The sequence below is a fragment of the Diaporthe amygdali genome, assembly GCF_026229845.1.
Source record: "Diaporthe amygdali strain CAA958 chromosome Unknown NODE_26_length_719862_cov_65_716256, whole genome shotgun sequence".
NCBI classification, from domain to species: Eukaryota; Fungi; Ascomycota; class Sordariomycetes; order Diaporthales; family Diaporthaceae; genus Diaporthe; species Diaporthe amygdali.
In genome coordinates this window covers 686,168-714,041 of record NW_026517046.1, presented here as the reverse complement: position 1 = coordinate 714,041, position 27,874 = coordinate 686,168, and the positions used below count along the sequence as shown (strand labels likewise).

The window sequence follows — 27,874 nt, the reverse complement described above, 5'->3', positions numbered from 1 at the left end:
AGTTTTTAAAAATTACTTTTTAATAAATATATTTTTATTAATTTAATTAGTATTATTATTATTAAAGTTTAGATTAATAATCTTTTTATTATTATTAAGTTAATAAAGATAATAATATTATTAAAGGAAAAACTTTATAATATATTTAAAATAAAAAATAATATTAAAATAATGCTTTATTTAAAAGTATAAGTTTAGTAAAAGTTTAATAAAATTATATTATACTAAGCTTATTATATTGCTTATATATTTAAATATTTTAAATAATAAAGGCTATTTAAGAAAGTAACTTTATTTTTATTTAAAGTTGTATTATAAAAAAATTAAAATTTAGTTAATTTAAAATTTTTATAAAAATACTAAAAATAAAGTAAATATTTTAACTTTTTTATATTATAAATATAGCTAAATATTATATTTATAAATTAATTTTATTTTTAATATAATTCTACTTTATTAAAAAATTATAATAAAACTTTAAATTATATATATAAATATTTCTTTAAATTTTTTAATATTAGTATTAAATATAAAAGAGAATTTATAAATTTAGTAGTATTTACTAATTTTAATTTTACTAAATATTTTAATATTAAATAATTTACTATTAAATAAGTTATTATTTTTAAAAAAATACTAATTTTATAGTATTTATAGTAATAGAAAATAGTAATTTTATTAATAATTTATATTAAGTATATTATTATAGCTAAATTAGTTAAAAAGCTAATTTAAATTAAAGGATTTATAAACTTTTTTAATTTTCTAAAGTTTATAATAAATATTATATTTATATATATTAATAATAATATAGTAATTATAATTACTTAAAGTTTATATGCTTATAGTAAGATTAAGTATATTAATATTTATTATTATTTTATTTAAAAGCATATAGTAAAAATTAAAGATATTACTATATATTATATAAATATTAAATTTAATATTATTAATATTTTTATTAAAACTTTTTTTTAAAATAAGTATTATAAGCTAATAAAGTTAATAAAATTAGTTAATATTTAATTAAATAGTAATTTATAAAGTAATTTAGAAGAAATAGCTAAAAAAAAATTTAAAAAATATAAAAAAAGTAAAACTTATAAAGGTTTTTAGAGTTAAGGGGAAAATTAAAAATACACTTTAAAATATTTACTTATTTTTTACTTTATAAAAAAGTATCTATTACTTATAAGGCAATAGTGGTTATAGCTTTATAATTAAAGCCTTTCCTCCCTTTAAGAGGAATTAGGAGTTTTGATAGCTAAGCAAGCTAATCAAGGTTTTCTCCTATTTCGCAGCCACAACCTGCAACAGGTGCCAATGCAATGCAACGTAATGCGATTCTGCAGCTGCCAGATGGGAGTGGCTGGAGCTGCAGCTGGGAGGTGGGACAGATGATGTCAAGGCAGAAGGGGGGATGTTCCGCAGCGGGCTTGCAGCGACCTGTCTAGAACCCCGACCCATTTTCTGACATCTAGTTTGAGGGAGAGACAGCCGCAGCCGATCTCTACTGAGCGACACGATGCGTGGAAACACCTCTTCGTCGAGTTGTACGGTAAGTAACCCGCTAACCATCGCTGTGGGTGTCACTCTCAACCTTGAAACTAGACATGGCGGTTGGCTCCGCGTGGCATGAGACACAACGTGGACAAGCTTCACAAGCAAGACACGGACTATGTCTCGTAGCGTCTTTGGGGGGACTGGGAAGAACGGTGGAGGCTTGTTGGAGTGAGTGAGATGCTCGTGCAGGATCGTGGTGAGAAACCGTCCGTGAGATGACATCAGTCCGCGACGAACCCTGCTCCTCAGCGCTCCAGCAGCCAACCATGCACCCGCGCCCACACCTCGCTCACTCCACGGTCTTTGTGGCCCCTCTAGCCCTTCAGCCCCTCCCCTCCTTACGAACAGTGGCTGCCAAATGCCGGCAGAAGTGATGCTGTTCGCCTCTTGCCGCGTTGGAGGGTCCGGGTCCTCGGGGCTCTGGTGACATGCTCCTCATGCGTTGCATCAGCCCGCATTCGCCGCGCCATCCAGTGGGCAGGCGCCCACCCACCTTGATACCGGGACCCTTGATGCAGATCTGCATGGCGCACAACTACTGTGTTAGTTTCTACAAAAGAAGCAGAACCTGCCGTTCTGAAGCCGGATGCGTTGCCAACCGCATTAGGAGTCCTCTCCCGCTGTACCAAAGACAATATCAACAACGTCTTGGTTCATAGCCTAGCAAATATCCTCCGTACTACTTCAGTTGTCCTCTTTCCTCCAATATCTCTTCTTCTTGGCCAATATCTCTGTGATGCCCTCGCCAAAACGTCCCAAGGCCAGCGTGGACTATCTGGATAGCCATATCAGCAGCGAAGATGAGTCAACTCGTCGAAGATCGGCTCATCCACGTGGATTCAGCCCAAAGCTGGAGAGAGGCATTTCAGAGACTTCCCTCATGAGACGGGAAAGCAAGGCCGAGGGAAGCGACAACCACGACAGTCAGTTTGAATCAGACACAGACTACGATCCTAGGGACAAATACTATCTATCATCCGAAGACGATCCTCTAGACTCACACCTATCCGAGAGACGAGATCCAGTGAGGAATCATCTGGACAGAGATCGAAAGAGCCATTCGAGACATGGCAGCTCTCAACCTGGCTCATCTTCGAAAAGCGGACACACACATTCCCGCTCTCACGGCAGCACTCACGGACATCATCATTCTCCCCGACACACTCACTCGCACTCACAATCACACTCGCACTCGCACCCGCACTCTCATTCCCACTCCAGAGACAAAGATAAAGACGACCACACCGACAAACATAAGTCATCTACATCTCATTCTAAACCAACTTCACAAGCCAGCAGCCGCCCTCGGCCCAGACCATCCCGAGCTAGCTCTTCCTACTTGAACGCTGTTCGCCGTCCACAGATGAAGCGAACAGGATCATCTTATACTGCGTCCCGAGCGCGTGCTCGGCCCCGTCCAGTCAGGGGCCTATCCCATAACAGCCGACAAACGAAACCCAAGCCCAAGACAAATAAGATGCCCTGGGAAGATTTTCCGTGGGAGGACGCTGCCAAGGTCGCCTTTCAGGCTGGAGGCGTCGCTCTGATGAAGGTTGGGACAGAACAGATGCCCTGGCAAATCAAGGGGACCAAGGTTGCGAGTGCTGCCCTCGGAGCTGCCGTCGTGGACCATGTTCTTAAGCCTAAAAAGCGAGGTGGTGTCAAATACGCGGCAATGAGGCACCTCGCTGAAGTTGCGGTTGGTAACATGGTGGTCAGCCCTGCGCTGGGGAAAATGAGCGGGGGAGGAGGGAGGAAACGGTAAGAGAAATGGATAGCATTGCGGCTCTTCAACTCGTTGGAAGGGGTTCTCAGCGCCCTTTGGATTGTTGTTTTCATTTTATAAACGGCATGGTATGATTCATGAAAATTGGGAAGGGGGCGCAATATTAACAGTTCTCGGGCCATTCATGTTTCTCGCCCCTGCATCATAGCATCAGCGGCGCAACGGGGTCAACGAACACTGATTTCATCAGAACTGGGGTAGACCGAATAACAATTGATACGGTGGGACTCGACCAGATTTCAATGTATATTCTGGGGACTGGAATGGTAGTGAATAAGCAGGCTGTTTTGTAAATACAGCAAGCCTTTCTTGTCGATCACCCAAGTGAATATATGATGTCCCTGGGACGGATACTTGCACTCTTTGGAATTAGAACTATTACGAGGTGACTACTCCTGTACAGGAGGCCATAGACTTCTGGTATCGGTCTAACGTATCCAGGTAGTGTTCTGTTCGAGTGGCTGCGTTGGTCCAGAGCAAATGCATCATTCCAGGCAACAACCGCGCGGTCCCCACCGTCAGCACAAGCCAAGCGAGATCGAGTCTCGAGCATTATGAACCCAAAATTGAAACCTCATTTCAGCGAAGTAGCAACAAACTGAAATCTCCAGGAAAGATTGTCTTCGGATAACTTGCACCTACTGCTTATGGCGGTGGTGTGCTTCGCTTTTTGGATGTTGACATTCCCCTTTCTCCTCACATCATGTGTCACTCGCCCTCATGGGCGACGGAGCTGGCGCCTGGAGTCTGGACACACTCCAATACATCACTCTCTTTTTATGGCGCTGTGGCGCATTCATTATGGCGATAGATTGCATTTCTCAAAATTATCTTTCGTCTCATCAGATTCAAGCTGCCACAACACGGCCACATTGCCCTTCCTGTAAGTCGCAGCCTCGGCATCCGGTACCAGGAGCGTCGGCGTCGGCGTCGGCGTGAGTCACCTGTGTGGTTCCAGGGTGCTCTTTCCCGGCTCTTCACACGCGATGATCAATAGACAATAAGCTATGAACAACTGGATTACTGTAATATATGCCTGTATTAACGCCAGCATCATTCTCACGGGGAAGAGACATTCACACTATCACTTGAGCAGGTCCTGGGAGCCACGCCCACCCAGGCACACCAGTATTAATTCTTAAACACCGGGTCTGAATAGGAATGAAGCCCATCTGCACTTTTACACAGTGGCATCATATTAATTCCACAACTTCAACGTTCATTAACACGGAAGAAGGCCAGCTCCATTTCAGCCGGTTGAGAGCATGAACGAAACGGTGGCACTGTTTGCTGCCACACAGGGTTTAACCCTTATGTCCCAGATCTCACAATATATCACTCAAGTCAAGAGCCTGACATTCCAGTCTGCATGCTCTTCGATGCAGTTGGGAGTTGCACGGCGACAAAAGTCGGGCTCAAGGAAAAGCTGTGTGACGCGTGAAAAGGGTGACAGACCACCGGCCTGCGTGCACCTAGTTAGATATCGGCGAGCGATCGCGAAACAAACGGCAAAAAACTCGGAATGCATTTCCGAAGAGGTCTATTCCCGCCGACTATTGCCAAATGTGAGCCATTCTGGAAGGTGCTGCGGAGTTGGGGTAGATCTTCTTGGTACTGTCCACGATCATTCATGACTACCACCATGTCTTCTGACACAGTAGCCACACTTATAAACACGACATGACGTTCCTTCTTTCGTGCGGATTCCAATCTGTGCTTGTCTTCCATGAACAGCTTTGGTCATTCTGGTACAGAGGTCCTACACGAGATCGACGAATCACGACCCCCCACTGTCACCGTTATATTAGACTATTTCTCGTGTATTTTGCTGTCTTCACACGTCTCCTGAGTCCTTGAGCTGATCTGAAGTAGGCGGGTCATTGCGGAAATACTTTACTTGCGAGCTGCATTTCTGCTTTCCTGAACTAAGTGAGTGAGCGCCTATGTGATCTGTGCCAGCCACACAACAATTCTAACGCCTCTAGCAGGAACACAACATGGCATCGGGCGGCAAAAGAGGCAAACCTCGTACTCTTGCTGTTGGTGTCGTCGGCATTGGACGTATTGGGCGCCAGCATGCTCTCAATGCCTTGCACAATGTCAACCGCACCGAACTGCTATGCGTCTGCTCTCCAGCACCTCAAGATCTGGAATGGGCTGATGAGCATCTGATCCCCTACGGTGTAAACGTTTATAAGACTTTCGAAGAAATGATTGCGGAGCCAGGTCTTGAAGCAGTTATCATCGCCTCGACCACAAAATTCCATCATGATCAGGTCCGGGAGTGCATCAAACGCGGCTTATCGACATTGTGCGAAAAGCCATTGTCTATGACAGTGGCTGAAGCCCGTGATATTGTCGAGTTTTCCCGGAAGCAAGAGAATGCACATATCAAAGTGATGACGGCATTCTCGAGGAGATTTGATGATTCTTACCTCAATGCTGTGAAGGCCATTGAATCTGGCAAGATCGGCACCCCAGTTGTTGTCCGCAGCGAGACAAGGGACATGTTCGACGACAGCCCTTTCTACCATCGATACGTCATGGGAAATCCCGGGATTTTCATCGACACCGCCGTGCACGACATCGACCTGACCCTTGCGTTCTTAGGCAACGGCCTGCGGCCAAAGTCGTGCCATGCCATTGGCAACATTGCGCGACACCACAAGCTGGCCGAGATTGCCGATGTGGACAATGCAACCGGCTGTGTAGAATGGTATCCACCGTCGCCTGGCGCAGTTGCCCCCATCTCGTATTATTTTTTCTCCCGCATAATGCATCATGGTTTTGACAACCCCACGGAGATTATCGGCACAGAGGGGATGCTCAAGATCAACCTGCACCCTCACCGAGACTTGATTACTACAGGTGACAAGAACGGCATTGGCAACGACGTAATGCCTGACTTTTATGAACGCTACGAAAAAGCTTTCGTGACTGAGCTGCGGGTCTTCGCGGACGCAGTGCTGGATAACAAATCGTTGCCTTACGAGCTCGATGTGGCTGTCAAGGGTATGGAAATTGCTGCAGCGCTCCAGGAGAGCTTAAGGACGGGGAAGAAGATTGAATGGGACGAGACTGGGAATCGGAAGACCCCAACAGAGAACTTGAAGAGCCATATTTAGTCGCCGCCTGCTTCTAAATATTATTGAATTTTACGGCAATCATCTGAGCACAGAAGTGAGGATAAATATGAAAAAGAAATTCAAGCATTACCATAAATACCCGTGACTCACTCAATCTGGAGAAGTGCACTTCGTTTCTTTCAATACACAAGCAGTTTTCTATGAGCCAATCGGCGGGTTAAAAGTTCTATGAAGTATAAATCTATCACGCTGATATAATACATCGGGTGTTTATCCAGTCAGAAAAAAGACCTCAGACTCCATTAACTCCGTTGATCAACTCCGCGATACTCAACGAGACTTGAGTTGTTCTTGGTATGTCGTGGCCTCCTTTGTGATCAAACATCTTCCGATCATCACAAAAGTACGCAAGCTGGACACCCGCCGACCACCTCGGATCTTTCGCCCCGACAATATGGACAGTTGGGATCTTGATCCTGATGTCCTTCGAAAATGTCGTAAAATCTAGTCCGAAGCAATCTGCTTCATCGGGCAGTTCGTCTGCTTTGTGCTCTAAATCCGCGGTGTAGTCCCACAGTCCCTGGCCCTTGGGCAAATTCTCAAGGTCATACAACTTTGCGCTCTTAGCCTTCATCTGATCCACAGTTCTTTGGTTCAAATCATACGCGCCCTGCGCATTAAGTCCCATGTCCTCTAGCACGGGCAGGGGCAGCCCTCCGCAGATGAAAACAGCCGATCGAAATGGAAGGGGAAGTTGTGGGTTCTCCTTGGCGTGGTACAAGAGATAGGTGCCGACGAGTGAGCAGCCCTGTGAAAAGCAACAGACCCCGTCGTAAGGACCGTTGTCCTCGATGTATTCGTCAAGCCATAGGTGAGCAGCACGCACAGCGTTCACGATGTCTTGTGAAGCCAGCCACCAGGCGTATGTCGGGCTGCGGAACAAGACATCGATACCAGGGTGTGCCTTAGCCGAGTAGGGTGCATCTGGGAAGTCCCATTCCCAGTCAGTTGGAAGCTTGGCGCGGAAGGAGGCTTGAGGTCTGGTCAGCGTTGAGAATAGCACGAGGGCAAACAGAAACCCTTTGAGGTTGCTTGTATCTGAAATACGAACCTGACTGCGACTTGAATATTGAGCCGCTGGTTCCTTGACCGTGAAGGCAGAGAATCTTGACCATATTGGCGGGCAGCGTCTTGAGTCTCAAATTTAGGGCTGGGACATTCCGGAGAACAGAAAGGATGCAGGCGCAACGTAAACGTCCGCGTGTTCGCGCTCCTTGTCTTACATGTTCGTGCAACGTTTTCTGGCATGAGACGACGTCAAGCCGGATGGCTAGCCCGGTCGGGGTCCGAGGGAGAAGTCCGTGATCAGTACTAAGAAGCCCGGAGTTGCTTGTGTAACTACTTACAGTGGGGCTCGAGAGCAGTACAAAGACTAGAATGCATATGCCCAAAAGTCAAGTTAGCCCACTTTAGAGTAGAGCAATTGGCTACCGGGTTGAGTTCGGACGCATTGCTTTGGGGCGATGCGCACGAAAAGCTGGAGGTGGAAGGGGAGCCGAATTAGTTTACCAAGCCCCCCTAGGCACATGCATACGCCACTACTTTCCATATCTGGTCCATAGAAGCTTGGTAAAGACGTGAAGGCAAGGTAATCATCGCCTTCGGTAGGATTCTGTAGTGCTCATGTCCCATCTCTCTTCCCCACTGCAGATATTGAAATATCGAGGTGAGATTGGGCCGTAGTAAACGCGTTGCCTGAGGTGAGACCGTGGGGGGTCTGTTTGGACAGGGCCTCAACACTAGGCACCAATTTCCACCGGACTTCTGATCCTGATCTTACCCGACATATTGCTGCTGGCTTGGTCAACGTGGGGCTCGTTAATCTGGGCAAGCCATCTCCATTTCCTCTCTGGGCTATTGTCTCCTGAAATGGGCCATCTATTACATTAGTTGTGATTTGGAGGCCAAGCACCCTGCCCATCCTTTGCTGATGGCTGCGTCTACTTTCGAACATGGCTTCAACCTCCCAACCAGCGACACCGGCACCGGAAACAACTGCTACTCCTGCGCCGCAGGCGCGAGGGCCTGAAGGCCGGCATGAGTACTCGTGTGTTCTTTGCAAACAGCGCAAGGTTCGCTGCGATCGGCTCAACCCATGTAGTGGCTGTCTTCGCGCTGGAGTTTCGTGTCTCCCCGGAGTGAGGCAACCATACAAACGACGGCGAAAACATTCCCCAGGCGGCGGTGACCTGAAGAAAACAAGAACCTCAGAATCACCTCGAGGAGTTTATTCGGTATCTTCAAGGACCCTGGACAGCACTTCCAGCCCCGAGGAATCGCGACCCCAGCGGCAAGTGCCAACATTTGGCCAGTATGAACCCCATCTTCTAGCGCCCGCCGGTCTCTGCCACAGCCCTCTAGCCCTCCTGAACTATTTACTGATGCTTCCATAGAAGCCTATGGACCGGCTTGAATGACGAGGTTGGTTCCCAATGCCTGTTCACGACATGTTCGTTCGAGATTCGTTGACTGAAGCCCTCCCCTCGCTCATCAGTTCCAAGACCCGAGGGCCACCAAATCCTCCAGTGAGGACGACACTCTTAGTTCGGCAGAGTATGGTTCCAGTCGTGATCCCAGTGCACTACTGTTTTCCGCATTTCGAAATGTCGTTGATCTCCGCGAATTGCATCCCCCTCCGATGCAAGCTTTCATGCTGTGGCAAGCTTTCTTGCAGAATGTGAATCCTATGTCTAAGGTCATACATGCACCCTCGGTCCAGCCGATTATCATCGAAGCAAGCAAGGATTTCGACACCGTCCCCAAGCCATCGGTCGCCTTACTGTTCGCCATCTACGCAGCGGCAATCATGTCCCTCAAGGAAGAGGACTGCCAGACCCAGTTCGACGCGCAGAAAAGCCTGCTGCTCACCCGGTACTTTTCAGCATGTCAACAAGCTCTGGCAGCGGCGTCCTTCATGAAATCTCGGAACCTAGTCACGCTCCAGGCTTTCGTCATATTCTTGGTAGGCTGGCCTTTATTTGCAATATCGTGCTGATACTCACTACTCTACAGCTTCCTGCCCGCCAAATTTACGATGAACAAACTTTCTGGCTTTTGGCCGGAGTCGCCATGAGATTGGGCCTTAGATTGACTGGGAAAACTGTCAGTGATTCGCCCAATGACTCGGTCTACATGTCGCAATTGCGTAGACGTCTCTGGAGGCAAATTGTCTGGATTGACGGCCGCAGTCATCACCACATTGGGTTGCGGCCTGCTTTCCACGACATCGGCACTTTCCCCCTTCCTGAAAATTTGAATGATGTTGACCTAAATCCACACATGGAGGAGATGCCACTGATACACAAAGGCCCAACAGAGATGACCTGTAAGTGTATCTTTTCTGATTTCTGGGACAGGCACACTCTACCTCCAACTGCTGACAACCGCAAATCAAGTTTGTCTCTGCCGATACGAGGTTGGCGAATTCATGGTTCGACATGGGAGCACGTTCCAAGACCCTGCCGTCCCCGTTCAGGAGAAAGACAAGCTCATCGACCAATTCGAAGCTCATATGGATGAGAACTATCTGAAGCATCTTGACCCTGCTATTCCATTACATCTGATGGCTGAAGGTGGTGTGAGATCAGCCACCTGCAAGATGAGGCTCATGGCTCATCATCCCTCTCAGTACCCCGACAGAGGAAAATCAATACCGCAGAGTGAGAGAGACATACTCTTTCAAGTCAGCGTTAAGATGGTCGAGTATGACGTGCTTGGCAAATCCACTAAGACTCTTGACAACTTCTCCTGGCACATTGACAACGCATTTCAGATCGATGCTTTCGTCTTCATGCTGATAGCCTCTCGAACTCAAGATGCAAATGCTATACTGACCAACAAGGCCTGGCAACTGGTGGCTGACATGTATGAGCACCGACCATCGCTCCTAGAAGAGACCAATAACGAATTGTATGCCGCTGTTAGGGAGCTGACGCTACATGCATGGGAGGCGCGGGAGGCAAATATTGCACACGGCAACTTGGAGCCGATCCCAGCCCCGGAGATAATCGCAAAGCTTCGAGAGCGGAAGGCCATGAAGGCCATGCCGGCTAAAACATCGTCAACCAACCCGACCGCACCAATGCCGATGCCTCCCGGGGCGTCTGCTCTTCACCAACTGGCCGGGGTGGCCACACAGGTCGATTCGAGGAACGGGTACAGTAGTATGGGTTATATGTACGGAATGACTCCTGAAGTCAACGCAAGCTCGTTTCAACCGGGTCTTGATCAACAGTTTGATAGCATCTTTCGCAACCTCAGCGGGGACATGGACGCTGCCGGGCCGGTAGACTGGGACTATTGGGACGGACTTTTGGAGCGAAACAATGTTTTTAGGTGATTTAGGGCATTGAGGTCAAGGAGATAGAGAGCCAGATAATATGCAAAAATCTGGTCTTAGATCCATCATATTCTTCGAGACACTTCTTGCCCCAAGAACATATGACGGGTGGATAGATTTAGGAACGCGGAGGTGCTAGTTGTGGTCTGGAGTTCGAGCCCCTTCGGCAAACAGTATGTGTAAGTCGTTGAGGACAGAAAGTTTGAGCATGAAGTTAGCCAGTGTTTAGAGGGGCTTTCTCTGAGTTCCTCGTCGATATGAATTCGGTGCGACAGAAGGTTCTACTTGCTGGTTTCACTCAAACCTCTTCTGGCTTGAAGGCATCTGAACAGGCTTTCCTCCTATGTTTTGGCAGAAGGAGAATATGCAATAAAGGGACCGTTTCAAGGGTTGCGACTGTCACCTTTCTATCATTTGCAAAAGCTGTCTATAAGGTATTGAAAATGTTGAAACCTCAGAGGAGGGCGGCTTTATTTGGTCCCAGCCCGTTTCATCATGTCTTTTGTGAAATAGAGCCGCTTGACTCACCCTTTCCTTATCTACCTAGCCTGAGACATGAGAACCACAAGGCAAACAATGCCTTAGACAAGATGGATTGATCATAGGGGAAACGAGCTGGTTTAAGAATGATTGACGGCTAATAGGTGAAACGATGCCAAAAGATACTGGCTCCATGATTAGAATGGTACAGCTCTAAGGCATTTGACGATTCTCTAGGCCGCGAAATGACAGTGGTCGTGCTTACACAGAGTTGAGGCAACCACCGTCACCGTCGCCGTAAACGGTTGTCTCTAAGGTACTGTGAATACGGCGCGGTCTAATGCTTCCTTCAGCATATGTGAAAGGTCTTAGTTGGACTAAGGCGAGCTGTATTTCCCAAGTTACATTCTTTGAGCTCATCCGCGGACCGTATGCATCAGGCTTGGGACTAGTCGCTACAAAACAAGGCAACTCTCCCCAACTCTGTCCTCATAAATAACTCTCAAAAATTCAGATTGCATCACTCGACGCCTCTGATGAAAAGATTGATTTCTTGCTGGACTGCTCAATGCCTTTCTCTCTTATCTGACTTGAACTCTACACCCAGCGTCGCTATCAACCCCATATTAACACCTCATCAACATCCCGACATTGAACCTCGACCTTATTGATGAAATTCAACTATCAAGATGGCTCAGATCGAGTATCGCTGCTCGATCGGAGCCGACAACAAGAATGGAGCCGCCGATGCCATCGCCGTCGACCGCGTCTTACCTTCGACCAAAGCGCCTCAAGGCCTCACCATCTCCTTCCAGCGAACCATTCGCGTTCCTGGCAACGGAGCGTTCTCCCAACTCCCTCCTTCTTTCGGTGCTTTCCCCCTGTATAAAGTTCAAGACTATGCCTCCCGTCTCCCACCAAGTATGATGAACAAGAGAGGAATTTTCTTCCCAATGCACCAAAAAGAAGCCATGTGGATATGCTTCAAAGCAGACGCACCTTTCATGATCAAGATTTACTGTGGAGGTGTCAATGTTGTCTCAGGTGAGCACGCGGATGAGGACACCGCAACCAAGCATCGGCGCTCGAGGCTTCGTGAGCAAGGCAAGCCCATTCAAGACTACGTTGTTGTGCCGGAACAGCTCTGGCTCGATGGTATGGCTATTGAACCTTCAATCGTGCGGCAATTCGTGGCGTAAGTGGCCTTAGCAGGAAATCATAATTATTCCCTCGCATAGTTGAGTCCATGCGGGCCGCCCCAGCCTCAATCACAATGCGCCATCTGCCCACAAGTCAAATCAGGGATTACTAATTGTATTCAAATTTCATCAGAATGCCCATTGGCCATAGTTATACTGTGGAAGCCCAGCTCACTGGCAAGGAGGTCGCCGGAGGGCTAATGTTCGAGATTACACCTGCTCTTTGTACGTGCTTCCTTTCTGTGAACATGACTATCCCGCATGCTGACAGACATAAGGTGATCCAAAGGATCAACCGCCCCTCGAACTCTTCGTAAAAGATTTCACAAACAGGCATCTTCGTGTGCGATGCTATCCAGACGATGACCTGTTTGCTTTCATGGACCGTCTGCACGATATGATAGGACTCCCGCCTGGGCTGCAGAAGCTGATGTATCAAGGCACTTTTAACCCAACTGTTCAGCCTGGTTTCAGGAGGCTGAAACAATCATACTATGAACTTCATGAAGATGACAACAGGACCCTCAGTGATTACAACATTCAGACGGTGAGTATTTCCTCTAAGTGACTTCTCACGTGCTTGCACGCTGAGGAAAGTCTCGACTCAGGAATCTTCAACTAAACCTAATTGAATCCATTGCAGGGTGATATCTTCCAAATGGGGTTGAGACTGCGAGGGGGCGGCGCTCTCCCCTTACGAACTCGTGACGAACGGCTCGGAATTGCTGCTGGAGGGATGATCAAACAAAATATCCGGCAAGACACCCACAATCCTCAAGAATGGGTCAAAGGCTTGACTATCACCATCTCTGTCCAAATTCTGAACAACCTGGCCTTCCGCCGTATCACTGGCCTGGAGCCACCCGCATGTCCTATCAACGCAGACACTGTAAGACCGCCTCAAAGACTTGTTAACTCACTTGTGATTCCTTCAAAGCAGCTATGCTCTTCCCTCCTCTAATTGGAAAGCTCTGATGTCTTGGGGTCAAATGATCCGGACACAGTATGAAGCTGCTGTTGCGTCTACCTTTTGCATTGGGAAACACTAACTCGGGTCTTTTCTTCTTCTCAGTATGCTCAAGCTGGCCTCCCATTCTTTGAATTGTACGAGGAAAACTCAACCAATGTCTCTGGCGCTGAGGGTTTTGGAGCTCTTCAAAGCATCAACGAAATTGAGATGGCCCGTGGCCAAATAGATCGTCCTGAACCTATGGTCTATCCTCCCATCAATAGACTGTATGAGAACAGTCTTGGAACTACGGTCTGGAAAAACGGCGAGGTCTTCCACATCGAAGACCCGGATGGATTGCTGAGCCCTGGCGGCCCATGTCAGGATTTCCGCACTCTTGCAGACCTCGAGGAAGAACTCAGAAACTTGAAATTGTCAAGCGAGGGCGACTAAACGCCTATGGTATGGAACATGGGGGCATCATGGTAGAACTAATGTCTTTGTCTTTCCACCGTCGCGTTGGTGATACAGAAACAGGACACAGGCAGAGTAGCTGCGTTTTATCAGTGCGCGCAATGCACTTCTATGTTTCGAGGGCGAGGATGGCAGCTCGACTAGTCAGATGGACGTTGTGCTTGCTCGGTCTTGTTGATTCCGAAAGCGCCGGCAAGGTCATGACCTTTTCTTGGTTAATCATTTTTGGTTATGCGCGGCTTGGAATTGGCACCGAGGGATCTTGGCTGGAGCTTCAATGCGGAGAAATTCAGGCAGAAGATGGCGAATCCGGGGATGGGGGAGCCGAAGCCTCCACTCTAAGTTGCTGGTTCCCCTGAGCATCACCCTAGATTCGGTCGAAATCTCCGCTGCCGACGCCCCAAGAGAATGTCGTGAATCCCCGCAAAATCATGGATCGTTTAGCACGTCACTACGCGCATACGTGCATGTAGCGCGATACTTTGCCATTAGCATTTATGACAATGTAACATCACGGTTGGTGTTCTTTCGTATCCATGATGCCTGAGGGGGCGCATATTTAAGAAAATGACACCGCCCGTCCAAGAATAATGACCAGACAGTCAAAGTGAGCCTCTCTGTGAGTGCTACTATGTTGTTTAATTTTACGGGTGCGACTGCTGCTAATTTACAATGAGGTCTTCCACACTTGAGAAGCGATACCTTTCGCTGGCTGAAGCAATCATTCTGCTCTTGACGACCGCTGTCGGGAGCTCCACTGCCCTTCCTCAGAGTTCTAACGATGGCGCGGTGCAAGTTAACATACCTACTTCGGCCGCAGGCGCTTCTATTCCCCATTCTCCTTCATTCCAGTCCTTCTCCTTCGAGCCTGCCTTCTGGGTAGAGTTCTTTGGAAATGCTTCCGAGCCGAATGAGCTCACCTTTGGGCTCCTCTCAAGACTGATCGAGCGAGGTGCCGAGCCCATCATCCGTCCCGGGGGTATCACTCAGGATAGCATGATATTCAATGCTTCTGCGGGTGACCCAGTACGCACAACCAACGCAGCTGGTGGCGTGTATCGAACTACCGTTGGACCTGAATACTGTACGTAAATCAACAGTCACTTTACTGCACAATATTGCTCGAATGATCTGTACCCCGGACCAAGTAATTGATAAGTCCAAGACCAGAGCTGGGATAACTTCCCCAAGGGTACAAAATTCGTGTCGACCCTCAACTTCGGAAATAACAGCATCGACATCGCCCAGGGCATGGCCGTGGCCTCTGTCCAGTACCAAAAGGACAAGATTGAGTATTTCGAGCTCGGGAACGAGCCAACGAATTACCCGAGCTCAAGGTGGAACTATAGCACAGACGCCTATGTTGCTCAATGGAAGTCTTGGACAGCGCAAATCGACCAAGCAGTGAACGGAGTAGTGGGCTCAAATGAAACTGCTTTCGCAAGTGAGCGTTGGTGGGCTTCATCGGCTACTACCGACCAGACAGGACTTCACGTCAGACCAGCAGACATCATCCCCGCTGGTATTAACTCGGACAACCAGGTCGCCCAGTACTCGATCCACTCGTACGAATTCGCCACCTGCGATCCCGTTCGCGCAGCGCTGGCCACAATCCCCAACATTCTCAACCACACTGGCCTCCTGCGCTACGCGGACGAGGAGATTTACCCCTCCGCAAAAGCAGCTCTGGATGCCGGATCTACCTGGGTCATCGGGGAGTTTAACTCGATCGCCTGTTCAGGTGCCCCCAACGTTTCGGACACTTTTGCGCAGGCACTGTGGGTCACAGACATGGAATTAATCTACGCCGCGCGGAATGCGTCTTCTGTTCACCTCCACCAGGGCGCGACGCTGGTCTTTCAGAGCGCCGATCAGTCCAACAGCGCTGGGGAGAACGGCACACCTGGGTTCTCTACGTACAGCTTCGTCTACCCGCGAAACAGTTCTAAGAGGGGCGAGCCGCGTGCCCTACCCAGCTTTGTGAGCCTCCTCTTTATTACGGAGGCTCTCGGCGGCTCAGGAGTCCAGATCAGTGCCCTTGATACACCCGCAGGCGTCAACAAGGACAGCTTCTCCTCCTACGCCTTTTACGAGGATGATGTCCTTAGCAAAATTGCCTTGATTAATATGAAGCCTTTCTATAAGAATTCAACGGAGGACTTCACCGTCACAGTCGATCTATCGCAGTATACGCAAGATCTGGAGTCTCCGGCCCAGCTTAAGCGGATGACAGCTCCATATGTCGATGAAGGGAAGACGGAAAATGTCACTTGGGCAGGGCAGTCTTTCAAGAACGGTGACCCGATCGGTGAACTCAACATCGAGGAAATCGGGCAGGATGGTCTGGTTGAGGTGAGAGGAAGCGAGGCTGTGCTGATCTTCCTCAATGATAGCTCCGTGTATGGCTTATAAAGTGTGCCCGTCCAGCTAGCTAGCTGCATGAGTTGAATATCATTTATACAATAGGCACCATTCCACTTTGGACCTTACCTATAATTTTCGTATTGAGCGCCAAGGTGCTGCACAAAATGAAGCTTTTCAAATTGAAGACAACACACAAAACCAAGTAATGCAACATCTTTGCAATACTCAAACGGAAACTTGCTGTGAGAAGGAGATAAAAGAATCTACTTGGTGGTCTCTCAGTGCGATCCAGCAAGTTCTAAGATTTGTTTTACGTGTGTTCAGATAGCGAAGCTATCGTTCACAACGTTATCAAGTCTGTGAACGAGCCTTGGAAGCAGTACGCTCTAGAAACTACATAGAGACTTCCCCGAGACTATGTTACAATGAAACTAAATGTGAGCCCTGCGACCGCAATTTGCATCATGGATCTCATAGCTGTTATGTCCTGCATTGTTCCCAGCACACTATCTCACTACGTTGGATTCTTGTTGTTTGCAGGCTTACCCAGTGCCAGGAAGGCCGGAGACATAGTGACTTAATTTGACGAGTTTCTGAATGTATGGGGAATTTTAGGGCAACTAACAGTAATCGCCTCTGGAAGCGCCAGACTGGTCTGACTGAGTCAAGTTGAATACGTCAGCTTCATATCTTGAATTTCGACAGTCCCTCCTCAACCGCTTCTCTCCATACTACCACCATATCCTGCTTCTCACCCCGCGGGCAGACTTCCACGATGGCTCTCGTATAGCGCAAAACGTCCTGCATAGCCATCTGATGCGAATTTGCCTCGGCGTCCTCCAACACCGTGATCCCACGCTCCTTACACATCCGCTCAAACACAATCATCAGAGCCTCTTTCTCAGCCTTCGCCTCGTCCGTGAATTGACCCTTCCATAGGAACGCTCGTACAGGATTCCACCTGGGCGCCGGCACCGTGCCCGCGAATTCCCAGTCCAGGATGCCAGTGATCTCCCCGGTGAGGGGATCAAACATGATGTTGGCGAAATGCAAGTCCTTGTGCGCCAGCACGATCTTCGCGTCATCGAGCTTCATATCCTTGACTTTCTCCTGCTCCTTTGTGAGGAGGTCCACGAACGTCTGCAGCCGGGGCACCAGTTCACGGATCCAAGCCAACGAGTCGTGCTTTTCAATGGCGTAGATGAGCCGCTCCATCTGGGCAGCGCACAGTGCCGTGTAGCTTTCATACGGGCCGGAGATGTTGAGCGTCGACACAGACTCCTCCGGTGGCCAGTACTTGGCCACGTCCGTGGCCTGCCAGAATGTCTCGTCGAGGACTGGCCCAGGGACAATGGCCCCGTCCTGGTGGGAGAGCTGCATGCCTCCTATCAAATCGAATGAGTGGGCGTGGATCTGTGCCAGGAATCCCGCAAGTTGCGAGATCAGGGAGTGCTTCGTTGCCGTGTCGAGCTGGTCGTAGACCTTGTCGACGCTAATGCCTGGTGCCCTCTCCAGCAAGGTGAACTCGTGGCCCAGTGGGTTATCCTCCGAGGCGTCGAAGCGTACTACTGCCGGCACAGGTATTTTGGTGTTTTCCTTGACCCATCTCATGACTGACACCTCATTGATGGTCTTGATGCGGGGGAGATGTTTGCCCGAGACACGGAGGACGAGGGTTACTGAGCCGTCTGGCTCTCGCACCTCGGCTGGCTCTAGGCTGGAAGTACATTCTGGAGGGAAATTGAGGAGATATATAGAATGGTAGGCAGCAGTTGCTGTTAAAGGTGAGATAACCTTGGCGGCAGGGAGACTGAGATGAGATAGGAGAGCTTGGATCGTTCCATCTGAGAGCACCGGGGGCAGGTACATCGCCGGTGTGCCCATTGCGAGCCCTTACTGTGAAATTCGGTTGATCAGAGCGAAATTTGATTTCGTGCCATGCGAGGTGTGGTGGATTTGCTTTTTATTGTTGTTGTTGGGAAATGAGGATGAGGCATTGCTCACGTATTCCAACATGAGAGGTTGTTAACTGTACATGCACTAGTGCTTAAGTATGAATCATTTCGACTCATCGTGGGCACGCTTAGACTCCTATGATTTTCATCGTGGCTAGGGCAAAACCTCTCCTCATGCACCCTAAAGAGACGTAATCCTCGTCTGCTTCGGCCATGGACCACAGATGCTATACAGTACAATATTGCCGAAACATGCGGAAATTTGAGTGCCGAGTTGTTGGCTTGCAAACTTAATTAAAGGACAAAATTACATTCAGCTATCAATTCGAGTGGTTATAGGAATGCACAATCTCATAGCAGTACGACTCAAGCAGCCTGTGCGACCTCTACCGGGCCTTCAGGCAGGTAACTCGCGGCAACATTACATTGACGGAACAGTCTGACCTCCTCCTCAGCAAAGGCCCCAACAACAGAGTGCAACAGCCCTCGGTTGTGGAAGAGAACAAAATCACCTTCCTGCCAATCGTGCGCATAGACCTTGTTGGGAGCAATACCAGGCCTCTGTAGCCGGTATACAGTCTCTCTGACCTGCTCGAGGTCGTCTACAACAGTCCCATCCTTCAGATGCAACTTCCTGACAGCAGACGGGTGCACCTGAAGAGCCAGCTTCCCATTGACTGGGTTGCGCCAGCACATTGGCAGAATCTGGATCTTGTCCTGCTCGATTTCTGGGAGCTGGTCCAGTGGAACCTCCTTGCCCTCGCTCACAAGCCCGAGCCCAGTGGACCGCGACTTGGCGCTGCTCATCCATATGTATGGATGGGGAGCGTATTCGACCTTTGTGGTCCGGGCGAACTCCTGATCCTCGGGCGACAGTTGATCGAACATGTCGAAACCACTGACGAATGCCGTGGTGCCCAGCGGAACATCCAGCTCGTCGCCGGTGCTATCGTCATATCTGCAGATCTGTCGGCGGCCTCCAGGCACCTTTACAGCAAGGAGTGTAGTGACGATAGGCGGAGCAAGCCCGTACAAAGCAGCATCGATGTGCCACCTGTAAAATCTGGTAAAGTCTAGGTCGTCCTCGGGTGGAATCGAGGTTGCATGGAAGGTCTTGTGGTGAGGATGGCGCAGCCTGATGTCTTTCAGGCCCTCGTACTCGGACACAAATCCATTGCCGATGACCTGGACTTGCGGCTGATGGGGGGCTGTCTTGAGGTCGGGATGCAGGATTGATCGCTTCGCGTCGATCGTCTTGCCGTGGCCGTATGAGTTGGCCTCAGGGTCGAACCGCCGGGTGAGCTCGTATTGAGCTTTGGGAGTTACATGGCTTTGGTTCTTAAAGACCAGGACCTGATTGTTGAAGAGCGCGTCACGGATGACAGCAAATTCATCATCTGCATCTTCATCAGCTGGTGTTCATTCGAGGGCGCCTGCTGGGAATACTTACCAACGAGGTTACCGATTTAGCCCTGGGGTGGGCATTACGGGTATGATTCTCGTGATACACATAACATAGGCATGTCACAGGGTCTGGCATCAATAATTTCACCGAATCTTACCAGTAATACTTTCAATGTCGACGTTTGAAACAACTGCACCCAGATGAGGCCCATTGGTGGCTGACCGGCCCGAGAAGTCTAGAGGCTGTACAGTGATGGCAGACATTGTCCTTCTATTTCAAGAGGTGATTCTTGCAATGGCGATGTTGTTAACTTTCGAAGAAGATGTTATATGCTGGTTAGGGATGAAAGGATGCGTGCTGAAGGTGATAGTTGAGAGGTGCAAGTTAGAGGGATCGAAGAAGGAAGCTCAGGGGGCGGATCCTAGCCCCTATATAGCGTAAGCTAGGGAGGCGTCTTTGTACCTGTGACTGGTCTCGGCGCCCGCCGCTGAGAGCCTGCGGCGGCGGCGGCCGATTGACACCAACATCTCCGGCAACTATCTCGCAGGTCAGAGATAAGATGATAATGTGTAAGACAAGATAGGATTACCTGACTTTTTCTTCAGTTGCTATCGAGAGGGACTGGGTTCAGTCGGATTTCAAGACTTCTATATCCCATGTCAAATCAAATCAAATCATGTAAGGCCCGCAAGACTCTCTCCGGTTGCTCCTTCAACCACCCATCCTTTTTTTTTTTTTTTTTTTTGTCATTTATGGTGGTGGCCTGCAATTCTTTTGACCTCGCTTGCCACAAGCCTTGACTACGGAGTAATTGAACAGATCCAATATTGTCGGCGTGCAGGGAATCTAGGCATTGTAGAAGGATATGGCATGGACTGTAGTGATAGGCGAACCAAATGCTGACAGTTCTACCGTGCAAGGATCGGCGCCCGACAAGGCTGAACTACATGAATGGTAGGGCTCTGTCCCGATGACATCGACACCTCGAGTTCGGAGCCAATTCCCCATTCAGAGTATATGGAGATAGGCACCCTTTGTATTTTGGTTACTTAGTCTATGTATAGATTTGTCCCCACGCATCGCATATCGTCCTTCAAGCCCCTACTAAACATGGCCTCAACGCCGGTCTTCCAAGTCATCACGCCCAACGACTCCGAGCAGCAGCCCTCGTATCCTACACGGTCCGTCTTTCTCGCCGGACCAACAGAGATACCTTGGCGAGAAGGCTTCATCGCCGCACTCAAGCAGCGCCTCACCACCACCAGCCTCACCATCTTCGACCCTTTCCAGCCTAAGTGGGACAGCACGTGGAAGGAAGACGTCGACCTCGACCCCCGCTTCAAGGCCCAGGTCGAGTGGGAGCTCGGCAGCCAGGACAGGGCCACTGTCATCGCCGTCTTCTTCCATGGCGAGAGCAAGGCGCCCGTCAGCCTGCTGGAGCTAGGGCTCTGTGCCCGCTCCGGCAAGGCTGTGGTGGGCTGTGAACCGGGTTACTGGAAGAGGGGTAACGTGCAGGCTGTCTGCCGCCGGTATGGTGTGCCGCTGGCGGACAGCCTCGGCGGGTTAGCGGCTATCGCAGCGGAGAAGTTGAAGGAGAGCAAGGCTTGAATGTTGGTGCGGCCTGACATAGATCTCTAGGATCATATATGAGCAGATGTGAATTAATCCTCACAACAATAGGGGCGAGATGTGTTCTGCTCCGTTGGCCTAACCTGGCCTGGCCGAGACGCTCTATTCCTCAACGCCGAGCCCACGCCGTTGATGTCGTAGGATTATAGTCTTGATCTATCATGAGTATACATGGCCGCGTGATGACGGGTGCCGTTACCTCCCTTCCTTTCCTAAGTGAAACCATCATCGGCTTCGGCCTTCTCTGTCTCGCCACCGTCCGCCAGTGGTGCCGTCTCAAGAACCGCAACTCCCGCACCAGGAGGACTGGCCAGGCTCATCCTCCGCGACATTCGCTTGTTCTTGTTCAAGCGCTCGGGCTCCTCCTCCTCCAGCAGCTCGATCTCCTCTGCTTCCGGGGCCGGTGCGTCCTCCAGCCCGTCCATGGTAAGCCCTTCTTTCAGCTTCAGGTGGAGTTGTGCCATGTGCTCACTCGCCAGCGCCCACCCGCCAATCCCGTCCTCACTCTCCAGCTGGCTGTACATATTCCTTGCTTCATTGAGGCACCGTTGAGCTTGTATGTATTTGGCCTGGTTGATCCACGCCTCAGCACCAAGAACACTCCAGAATGCTGACTTCCTCCGCCAGCTGCCCCACGCCATGGAGCCCAATCCTTGTTTCGTAGCACAGCACACAGCCATGCGCTCCTTGAACAGCGCATCGCCAATCTGTCCGGTAATGCGGCTCTCCATGATGCGCGTGCCCCATTTGACCGCCTCGTCCACCGCGGAGCCTCCCCGCATTCGGAGGAGCTCCAGGCCCAGCGCCATGGACCGCAGTGTACCGTAAGGCGAGCTACACCGCGTATTGTAAGAATAAGATGCTTGTTCGAGCATCGAAACAATGTTGTCCAGGCGGGTCTTGGAGGACATGTTCTGCGGCATGATCAGGAGCGCGAGAGCGGCCATCTCGTTGGCGGCGGCGTGGTATTTCCACGCCTTGTCATTGCTGAAGTCCGATCGCAGGAGCTCATACGTGGACATGGAGAGCTTCCAATCCCTCAACATGAAGGCGTAGTCAGCCAGTTTCCGCATGATGGCCTCGGGCGTCTCTGGCCTATAATATCCCGATGCCTCGTAGTTGCTTGAGGACGAGCTTCCAGTGGAATTCCTAGTTCCGCTGGCGAAACCTGTCCATCTTTTCGAGAGATTCATGAATCTTCCGCTGATGCCTTTGCGCTTTGAAGCCACCTGATCATTCCACACCGAGATATTGCGCTCCATCGTCGGTACTATCGACTGCGTCACCATCTCGCGGATGAATGTCCGTATCGCTGTCACATCTGACTCATAGATGTACCGTGTTAGATCTACGGGTCCGCCCTGGGCCTCGCCCCTCTCTATATCAACGAGTTCTTCCGAGGCAGGCATCCATTCGCTTCGAGGCAGCGGTACGCTGTCGTCGTCAGTCTCGACACTTTGGCTGCTCCGTATCCTGAGAAGGTGACAATGCAGACCCAGGTTCCTCTTCATCTGGTCAAAAAGGGCCATCGTCTTAGTGATATCACTGTTCTCCTCATCGTGAACAAGTACGTAGTAGCGCAGATATTCCCCATCCACCCAGGGCGGTAACCTCCTGTCACCATTTGTAGATTCGTGGTAGAGCCTTCGAAACGTCTCGATCGGGGCAGGCTCCCGTGAGCTCGCAGCGATGACGCAAGCCACGGGGTGTGCCCAGGATTCATGCGCAGACACTGGTATGCCCGAGAGTAACCGTCTGAGATACAGCGCATAGTACGGAGACGTCGCGTCCATGTCCAGCCCATGAGTCGTCGGTGTGCTGGGTTGGATGAGATTCGAGAAAGACTGTTCCGCATAGTTTAAGTGCCTGCTTACGACCGCCTCGACGTCCCCGACCCGTCTTGCTGATATTGCCGGGCTCGTCGCCTGGCCGTTGGGGGATTTCAACAGCCCGTCGGGCGGCTCGACATTCTCTCCAAACCGTGTGAAGCGCACCGAGAAATCATCCCACGATCGACTTGACCCGTTGCTGTCTCTAACAGTCACCTTGCCCGGCACGCGCTCGCCGAACGGCCGGAGGAGCTCCCAAAGACCGCGTTCAAAGCCCTTCTCCTTGACCAGACCATCCGTATCCGGTGACGCATGTATGGAAATGTGTGGAACGAACGCTTTGAGTATGAGGTTAAGCGGATTACCGGGCTCGGAAGCAGCATCGGTATCGACGAGAGAATGCGTCAAGGTCACAGAGCCGGACCTGGCCCGGGAGAAGGGTCGCGCGGGTGAGCCTCTGCCGACAGGAGACATGGACCTAGAGCCCGGGGGCGTGAGCGTTGAGGCATACAGGCTGGCGGCGGAGGGGTGGGAGCGTCTCTGGGGGAGGCTTGCTTCGGACTGGGAGAGTGATATGCTGTCGATGGTGCCCTGCCTCTTGGGCAGTCTTATGGAGGATGCCGCCATAGGCGGGGAGCTGATGGGTTCGGGGCCATGTTCGTTGTCCTGCATGAAGGCAACGGCTGGCGTCTTGCAACACTCGAGAGATCCGTGTGAAGAAAGGAAAGGGCTCTGCGTCCTCAACCAGCCTGTGAGGCGTGAGATGGGGCTGCGTGCGGACTTGGGCACGGGCTAAGTGGTGTAAAGGCTGGGTGTGGAGGGCGTGCGTTCGTTCGTTCTCGTAGAAACTCGCTGCAGGGTGACTGGTGGCGCAGGGCGGCACTGAAGGTACTGGGCCTGCCTGGCTTGGAGCAGGCTCATTAATATTCTGTAGGTCTAAGGACTTGATCGCATGCTGGGTTCAGTCGTAGCAGTGTGCGCATGAGGAAAGGAGCACCGGGAGCTGCGGCAGAACAGAGCTGATGTCGCCAGAGCTGCAATGGCAAAGCACAGTAGTCGTCTACAAAGATCTACCTGGGTACCTTTTGCCCGTGGTCTGTCTCCCTGCTTCGTACCCCAAGCGCCCAAGATAGACTAACCAGCCCACCAGCTATCGAAATTCGGGGTAGCGTCTTATCACCACGAGGGCCCCAATCCTTAGATTCACTAACAACACCCAGTCTTACATCATTCCAACCCCAGCGCCATCGCCTGGGTCTAACAAACAGAAAACACCTCACGGAAACAACATTGAATACAAGCAGCTCACCAGGAACAAGCCTTCTCTTTCTTGATGTTTTGAGACCCAGGAGACCCAGCGGAGCTCAGGACCAGGCGGCCCAGAGTCTGTCTGCACCTCTGACCCAAAGTCGCCTCAGCATAGTCCAAAGCCATGGATAGCTCATTTGGCGATGCCAGGCCCGACTCTCTACCCATTTCCAGTCCCAATGGGGTTGGTGGATCTGGAGCTGGTTCTGGCGCTGGCACTGGCAGCCCCGCTACTGCTTCTGTGTTGGAGCCATCGGTCGAGGCAGGAGACCAGGCTCCTTTCCCTCAGTTGCGGAACGATCCTGACGAGGAGTCAGGACCTGTGCCTCCCAAGTCAGCCTCCCAGGTTCCACCGGCGGAGGACGTTGACGATGGGGACGACCACACAATTGCAAAGCCGTTCCATCGCACCTCAAGCCCGGATCCAGCAAGCCGGGGTGGTGCCGGCGTTGCATCTGAAGAGGAGTACGACGGCGGGACTGGCCCCGAAGACCTCGGCGAGGATGGCCGGCCAAGGAGGAGGCTGGTGCACAAGATGCACAAGTTTAGCCTGTATGAGACTGCCAGCAGGTATTACATCGTGGGTGGGGACGTCACCGAGAAGCGGTATCGTATCTTGAAAATAGATAGGACGGTCGATGACAGCGACTTGAGTATCACCGATGACAAGATCGTCTATTCCCAGAAGCAAATGAATCAGCTTCTTGACACCATCGACGATGGGAACAAGGGGACCGGTGGCATCAGGCTGAAGTGCACCACCTGGGGCTTGCTCGGATTCATCAAGTTCACAGGGCCGTACTACATGCTACTAATAACCAAGAGGAGCATTGTGGCCATGGTTGGCGGCCACTATATCTACCAGATCGAAGGAACAGAGCTCATCCCGCTCACACCCGCCAGATATAAGACTGACCAGCGGAATGCCGAAGAGTCTCGATTCCTTTCTATCCTGAATAACCTCGACCTGGCCAGATCGTTCTACTACAGCTATTCCTACGACGTCACTCGGACACTGCAAGACAACATTAGCAAGGAGAGGAATGCCCTCAATAACGGCCTGCCCTGCTTTGTGGACGATGACCACAACACCATGTTCGTTTGGAACAGCCACCTGCTGCGACCAGCTGTGGACGCTTTAAAGGACCCCTTTGACTGGTGTCGCCCTATCATTCACGGATACGTAGACCAAGCTTCTGTGTCAATCTACGGCCGGACCGCCTTCATTACTATCATCGCCAGGCGATCTCGCTATTTTGCAGGCGCACGCTTCCTAAAGCGAGGAGCGAATGATCTCGGCTATGTGGCCAACGATGTTGAGACTGAGCAGATTGTCTCGGAAGCCTTGACTACTTCCTTCCACGCACCCGGTGGCAAGTTGTTTGCCAGTCCCGACTACACATCCTACGTCCAACACCGAGGATCCATTCCGTTATACTGGACCCAGGACAACACGGGTGTCACACCAAAACCGCCCATCGAATTGAATCTTGTCGACCCCTTTTACAGCGCCGCAGCGTTGCATTTTGATAACCTTTTCGAGCGCTACGGCTCCCCCATATACGTGCTAAACCTGGTCAAGGCGAAAGAACGCACCCCGCGTGAGTCGAAGCTGCTGGAGGAATATCGAAAAGCCATCACCTATCTCAACCAGTTCCTGCCTGAGGAGCACAAGATCATCCAACGGCACTGGGACATGTCCCGCGCCGCCAAGGCCCGAGACCAGGACGTTATTCAGACTCTGGAGAACATTGCCGAGGAAGTCGTATTGACGACTGGCTTCTTTCAGAACGGCGATGGGATCATTAATCCCACTCGAGTGCAGAACGGTGTAGCCAGGACGAACTGCATCGATTGTCTAGACCGCACGAATGCCGCACAATTCGTAATCGGTAAACGCGCCCTAGGCCATCAGCTCCATGCTCTAGGTATACTAGGCGACACAGCTATAGAGTACGACACTGACGCCGTCAATTTGTTTACGCATATGTATCACGACCATGGAGACACAATCGCGGTGCAATATGGCGGGTCGCAGCTTGTCAATACGATGGAGACATATCGCAAGATAAACCAGTGGACAAGCCATTCACGGGATATGATCGAGAGCTTCAAGCGATACTACAACAACTCCTTTATGGATGGGCAGCGGCAGGAGGCCTACAATCTGTTTCTCGGCAACTACATCTTCGCACAGGGACAGCCGATGCTGTGGGACCTAGCCACGGATTACTACCTACACCATGCAAATCCGAGAACATGGTCAGTGACGAGTAAGAGGAGTTATATCCAATGGTTCACCGCCGAGAACTTGAAAGAGCGGTCGCTCCCTGACTATCACCCGCCAAAGGGTGCTGAAGCCAAGTTGCCGGTTTCGTATTTTGACGATTACTGGCTGGAGTATTACCGCCCTCTAACTCTATCATCTTTCCAAAAGATGTTCCCATACAAGATGAACTCAACCATCAAGTACATCCCATTCAAGTCCACGCAAGACGGGCGATACGACCTAAGTCCATTTCGCGTTCGCACGGACGCAGACGGGGATGCCCAAGACAAAAGGCGACACAAGAAGGGCGTCACCATTCTGGACCCGACCGAAATTGCGAAGGCTGATGGCGACGATGACACGGCCTCTATCATGTCAGGAAAGGCAGGTAGTGCCAACAAAGGAGGCATATCGCTACAGCGATGGCTCCAACCTGTGGCCCATGACAAAGTCATCAACAATGGCAGTCCTCAGAGTATTATGAAGGAACCTTCGACTCCCATCGTGAATGGCAATGTCGAACAGCCACCGGACCCGAACCAACCGAAGACGAAGCCCACCCCGCTGGAAAAATCCCGACAGGCGCAGTGGACCTTCACCAAAGTTGTGCATGAATCTCTCAACCCTTCCGTCAGCAACCAAGAAGCAGAGGACTACGATCGCTACATCAGCCATCCGCAAAACCTGCCCCTCGTCGTATCTGCCGACACGCCGGCTGAAGCTGTCGAAGGTGAGTATCAGGAGTACCTCAACGGGGCATGGCAGAGCGACGGCCTTCTCCTCGTGCCTCCGGGCTCCTCCTCTGGCGCCCCAGGCACGAGCAGCTCAGAGGACTACTACCACATGTACTCTGATCTCCTCAAAATTGGGGAAGACCCTCTCACCGTGAAGGAGGAAGACGCCCAGAAGAAGCGCTACAAGGCTTACGGCAAGTGGCTGCGCGGCAAGTCTCTGTTCAAGCAGCAACCCATCGACTAGGAGTGGGTTTCGGAGGATGAGGATGAGAATGAAGAGTTGGGTGCAGACGAGTGGCAATCGCTGGGGTTGTACTGAAGCCTTTGAAATCATCGGAATTAGCACTGGTTCAGAGTGTTTTCCTAGAGTCGGTAGCATGGTAATTTCTTCCCCTTCTGATTGTCTTGAATATGAGCCTGGCGCAGATTTGGAGCATGGGTGCAC

The 27,874-nt window shown here is 50.5% G+C and overlaps 12 protein-coding genes across 12 annotated transcripts; 7 read left to right on the top strand and 5 right to left on the bottom strand.

Annotated features, from left to right (window-relative positions):
• Positions 1–1,290: 1,290 nt before the first annotated feature.
• On the bottom strand, positions 1,291–2,089 carry J7T55_010251 (uncharacterized protein; the record flags this gene model as incomplete). Its single annotated transcript, XM_053131456.1, has 2 exons — positions 1,291–1,983; positions 2,057–2,089. 2 exons carry the CDS (start codon positions 2,087–2,089, stop codon positions 1,291–1,293), a joined length of 726 nt encoding a protein of 241 aa, XP_052990677.1.
• Positions 2,090–2,299: 210 nt separating this feature from the next.
• On the top strand, positions 2,300–3,951 carry J7T55_010250 (uncharacterized protein; the record flags this gene model as incomplete). The annotated part of the gene is made up of 5 exons (XM_053131455.1): positions 2,300–2,486; positions 2,608–2,820; positions 2,985–3,324; positions 3,498–3,593; positions 3,795–3,951. 5 exons carry the CDS (start codon positions 2,300–2,302, stop codon positions 3,949–3,951), a joined length of 993 nt encoding a protein of 330 aa, XP_052990676.1.
• A 1,395-nt stretch (positions 3,952–5,346) lies between these two features.
• J7T55_010249 (nad-binding rossmann fold oxidoreductase family protein) lies at positions 5,347–6,474 on the top strand (the record flags this gene model as incomplete). The annotated part of the gene is made up of 1 exon (XM_053131454.1): positions 5,347–6,474. The coding sequence occupies one exon, from the start codon at positions 5,347–5,349 to the stop codon at positions 6,472–6,474; it is 1,128 nt and encodes a 375-aa protein (XP_052990675.1).
• Positions 6,475–6,727: 253 nt separating this feature from the next.
• Positions 6,728–7,610, bottom strand: J7T55_010248 (uncharacterized protein; the record flags this gene model as incomplete). The annotated part of the gene is made up of 2 exons (XM_053131453.1): positions 6,728–7,467; positions 7,547–7,610. 2 exons carry the CDS (start codon positions 7,608–7,610, stop codon positions 6,728–6,730), a joined length of 804 nt encoding a protein of 267 aa, XP_052990674.1.
• An 837-nt stretch (positions 7,611–8,447) lies between these two features.
• On the top strand, positions 8,448–10,834 carry J7T55_010247 (uncharacterized protein; the record flags this gene model as incomplete). The annotated part of the gene is made up of 5 exons (XM_053131452.1): positions 8,448–8,806; positions 8,889–8,916; positions 8,990–9,457; positions 9,508–9,820; positions 9,891–10,834. 5 exons carry the CDS (start codon positions 8,448–8,450, stop codon positions 10,832–10,834), a joined length of 2,112 nt encoding a protein of 703 aa, XP_052990673.1.
• A 1,169-nt stretch (positions 10,835–12,003) lies between these two features.
• Positions 12,004–13,915, top strand: J7T55_010246 (uncharacterized protein; the record flags this gene model as incomplete). Its single annotated transcript, XM_053131451.1, has 5 exons — positions 12,004–12,509; positions 12,647–12,738; positions 12,792–13,060; positions 13,157–13,402; positions 13,586–13,915. 5 exons carry the CDS (start codon positions 12,004–12,006, stop codon positions 13,913–13,915), a joined length of 1,443 nt encoding a protein of 480 aa, XP_052990672.1.
• A 693-nt stretch (positions 13,916–14,608) lies between these two features.
• On the top strand, positions 14,609–16,348 carry J7T55_010245 (glycoside hydrolase family 79 protein; the record flags this gene model as incomplete). Its single annotated transcript, XM_053131450.1, has 2 exons — positions 14,609–15,020; positions 15,096–16,348. The coding sequence occupies 2 exons, from the start codon at positions 14,609–14,611 to the stop codon at positions 16,346–16,348; spliced, it is 1,665 nt and encodes a 554-aa protein (XP_052990671.1).
• Positions 16,349–16,984: 636 nt separating this feature from the next.
• Positions 16,985–18,169, bottom strand: J7T55_010244 (APH-domain-containing protein; the record flags this gene model as incomplete). The annotated part of the gene is made up of 1 exon (XM_053131449.1): positions 16,985–18,169. One exon carries the CDS (start codon positions 18,167–18,169, stop codon positions 16,985–16,987), a length of 1,185 nt encoding a protein of 394 aa, XP_052990670.1.
• A 452-nt stretch (positions 18,170–18,621) lies between these two features.
• Positions 18,622–19,923, bottom strand: J7T55_010243 (uncharacterized protein; the record flags this gene model as incomplete). The annotated part of the gene is made up of 2 exons (XM_053131448.1): positions 18,622–19,652; positions 19,818–19,923. The coding sequence occupies 2 exons, from the start codon at positions 19,921–19,923 to the stop codon at positions 18,622–18,624; spliced, it is 1,137 nt and encodes a 378-aa protein (XP_052990669.1).
• An 847-nt stretch (positions 19,924–20,770) lies between these two features.
• On the top strand, positions 20,771–21,268 carry J7T55_010242 (uncharacterized protein; the record flags this gene model as incomplete). Its single annotated transcript, XM_053131447.1, has 1 exon — positions 20,771–21,268. One exon carries the CDS (start codon positions 20,771–20,773, stop codon positions 21,266–21,268), a length of 498 nt encoding a protein of 165 aa, XP_052990668.1.
• A 233-nt stretch (positions 21,269–21,501) lies between these two features.
• J7T55_010241 (trapp complex protein trs85) lies at positions 21,502–23,790 on the bottom strand (the record flags this gene model as incomplete). The annotated part of the gene is made up of 1 exon (XM_053131445.1): positions 21,502–23,790. One exon carries the CDS (start codon positions 23,788–23,790, stop codon positions 21,502–21,504), a length of 2,289 nt encoding a protein of 762 aa, XP_052990667.1.
• Positions 23,791–24,550: 760 nt separating this feature from the next.
• Positions 24,551–27,673, top strand: J7T55_010240 (uncharacterized protein; the record flags this gene model as incomplete). The annotated part of the gene is made up of 1 exon (XM_053131444.1): positions 24,551–27,673. One exon carries the CDS (start codon positions 24,551–24,553, stop codon positions 27,671–27,673), a length of 3,123 nt encoding a protein of 1,040 aa, XP_052990666.1.
• Positions 27,674–27,874: the final 201 nt, after the last annotated feature.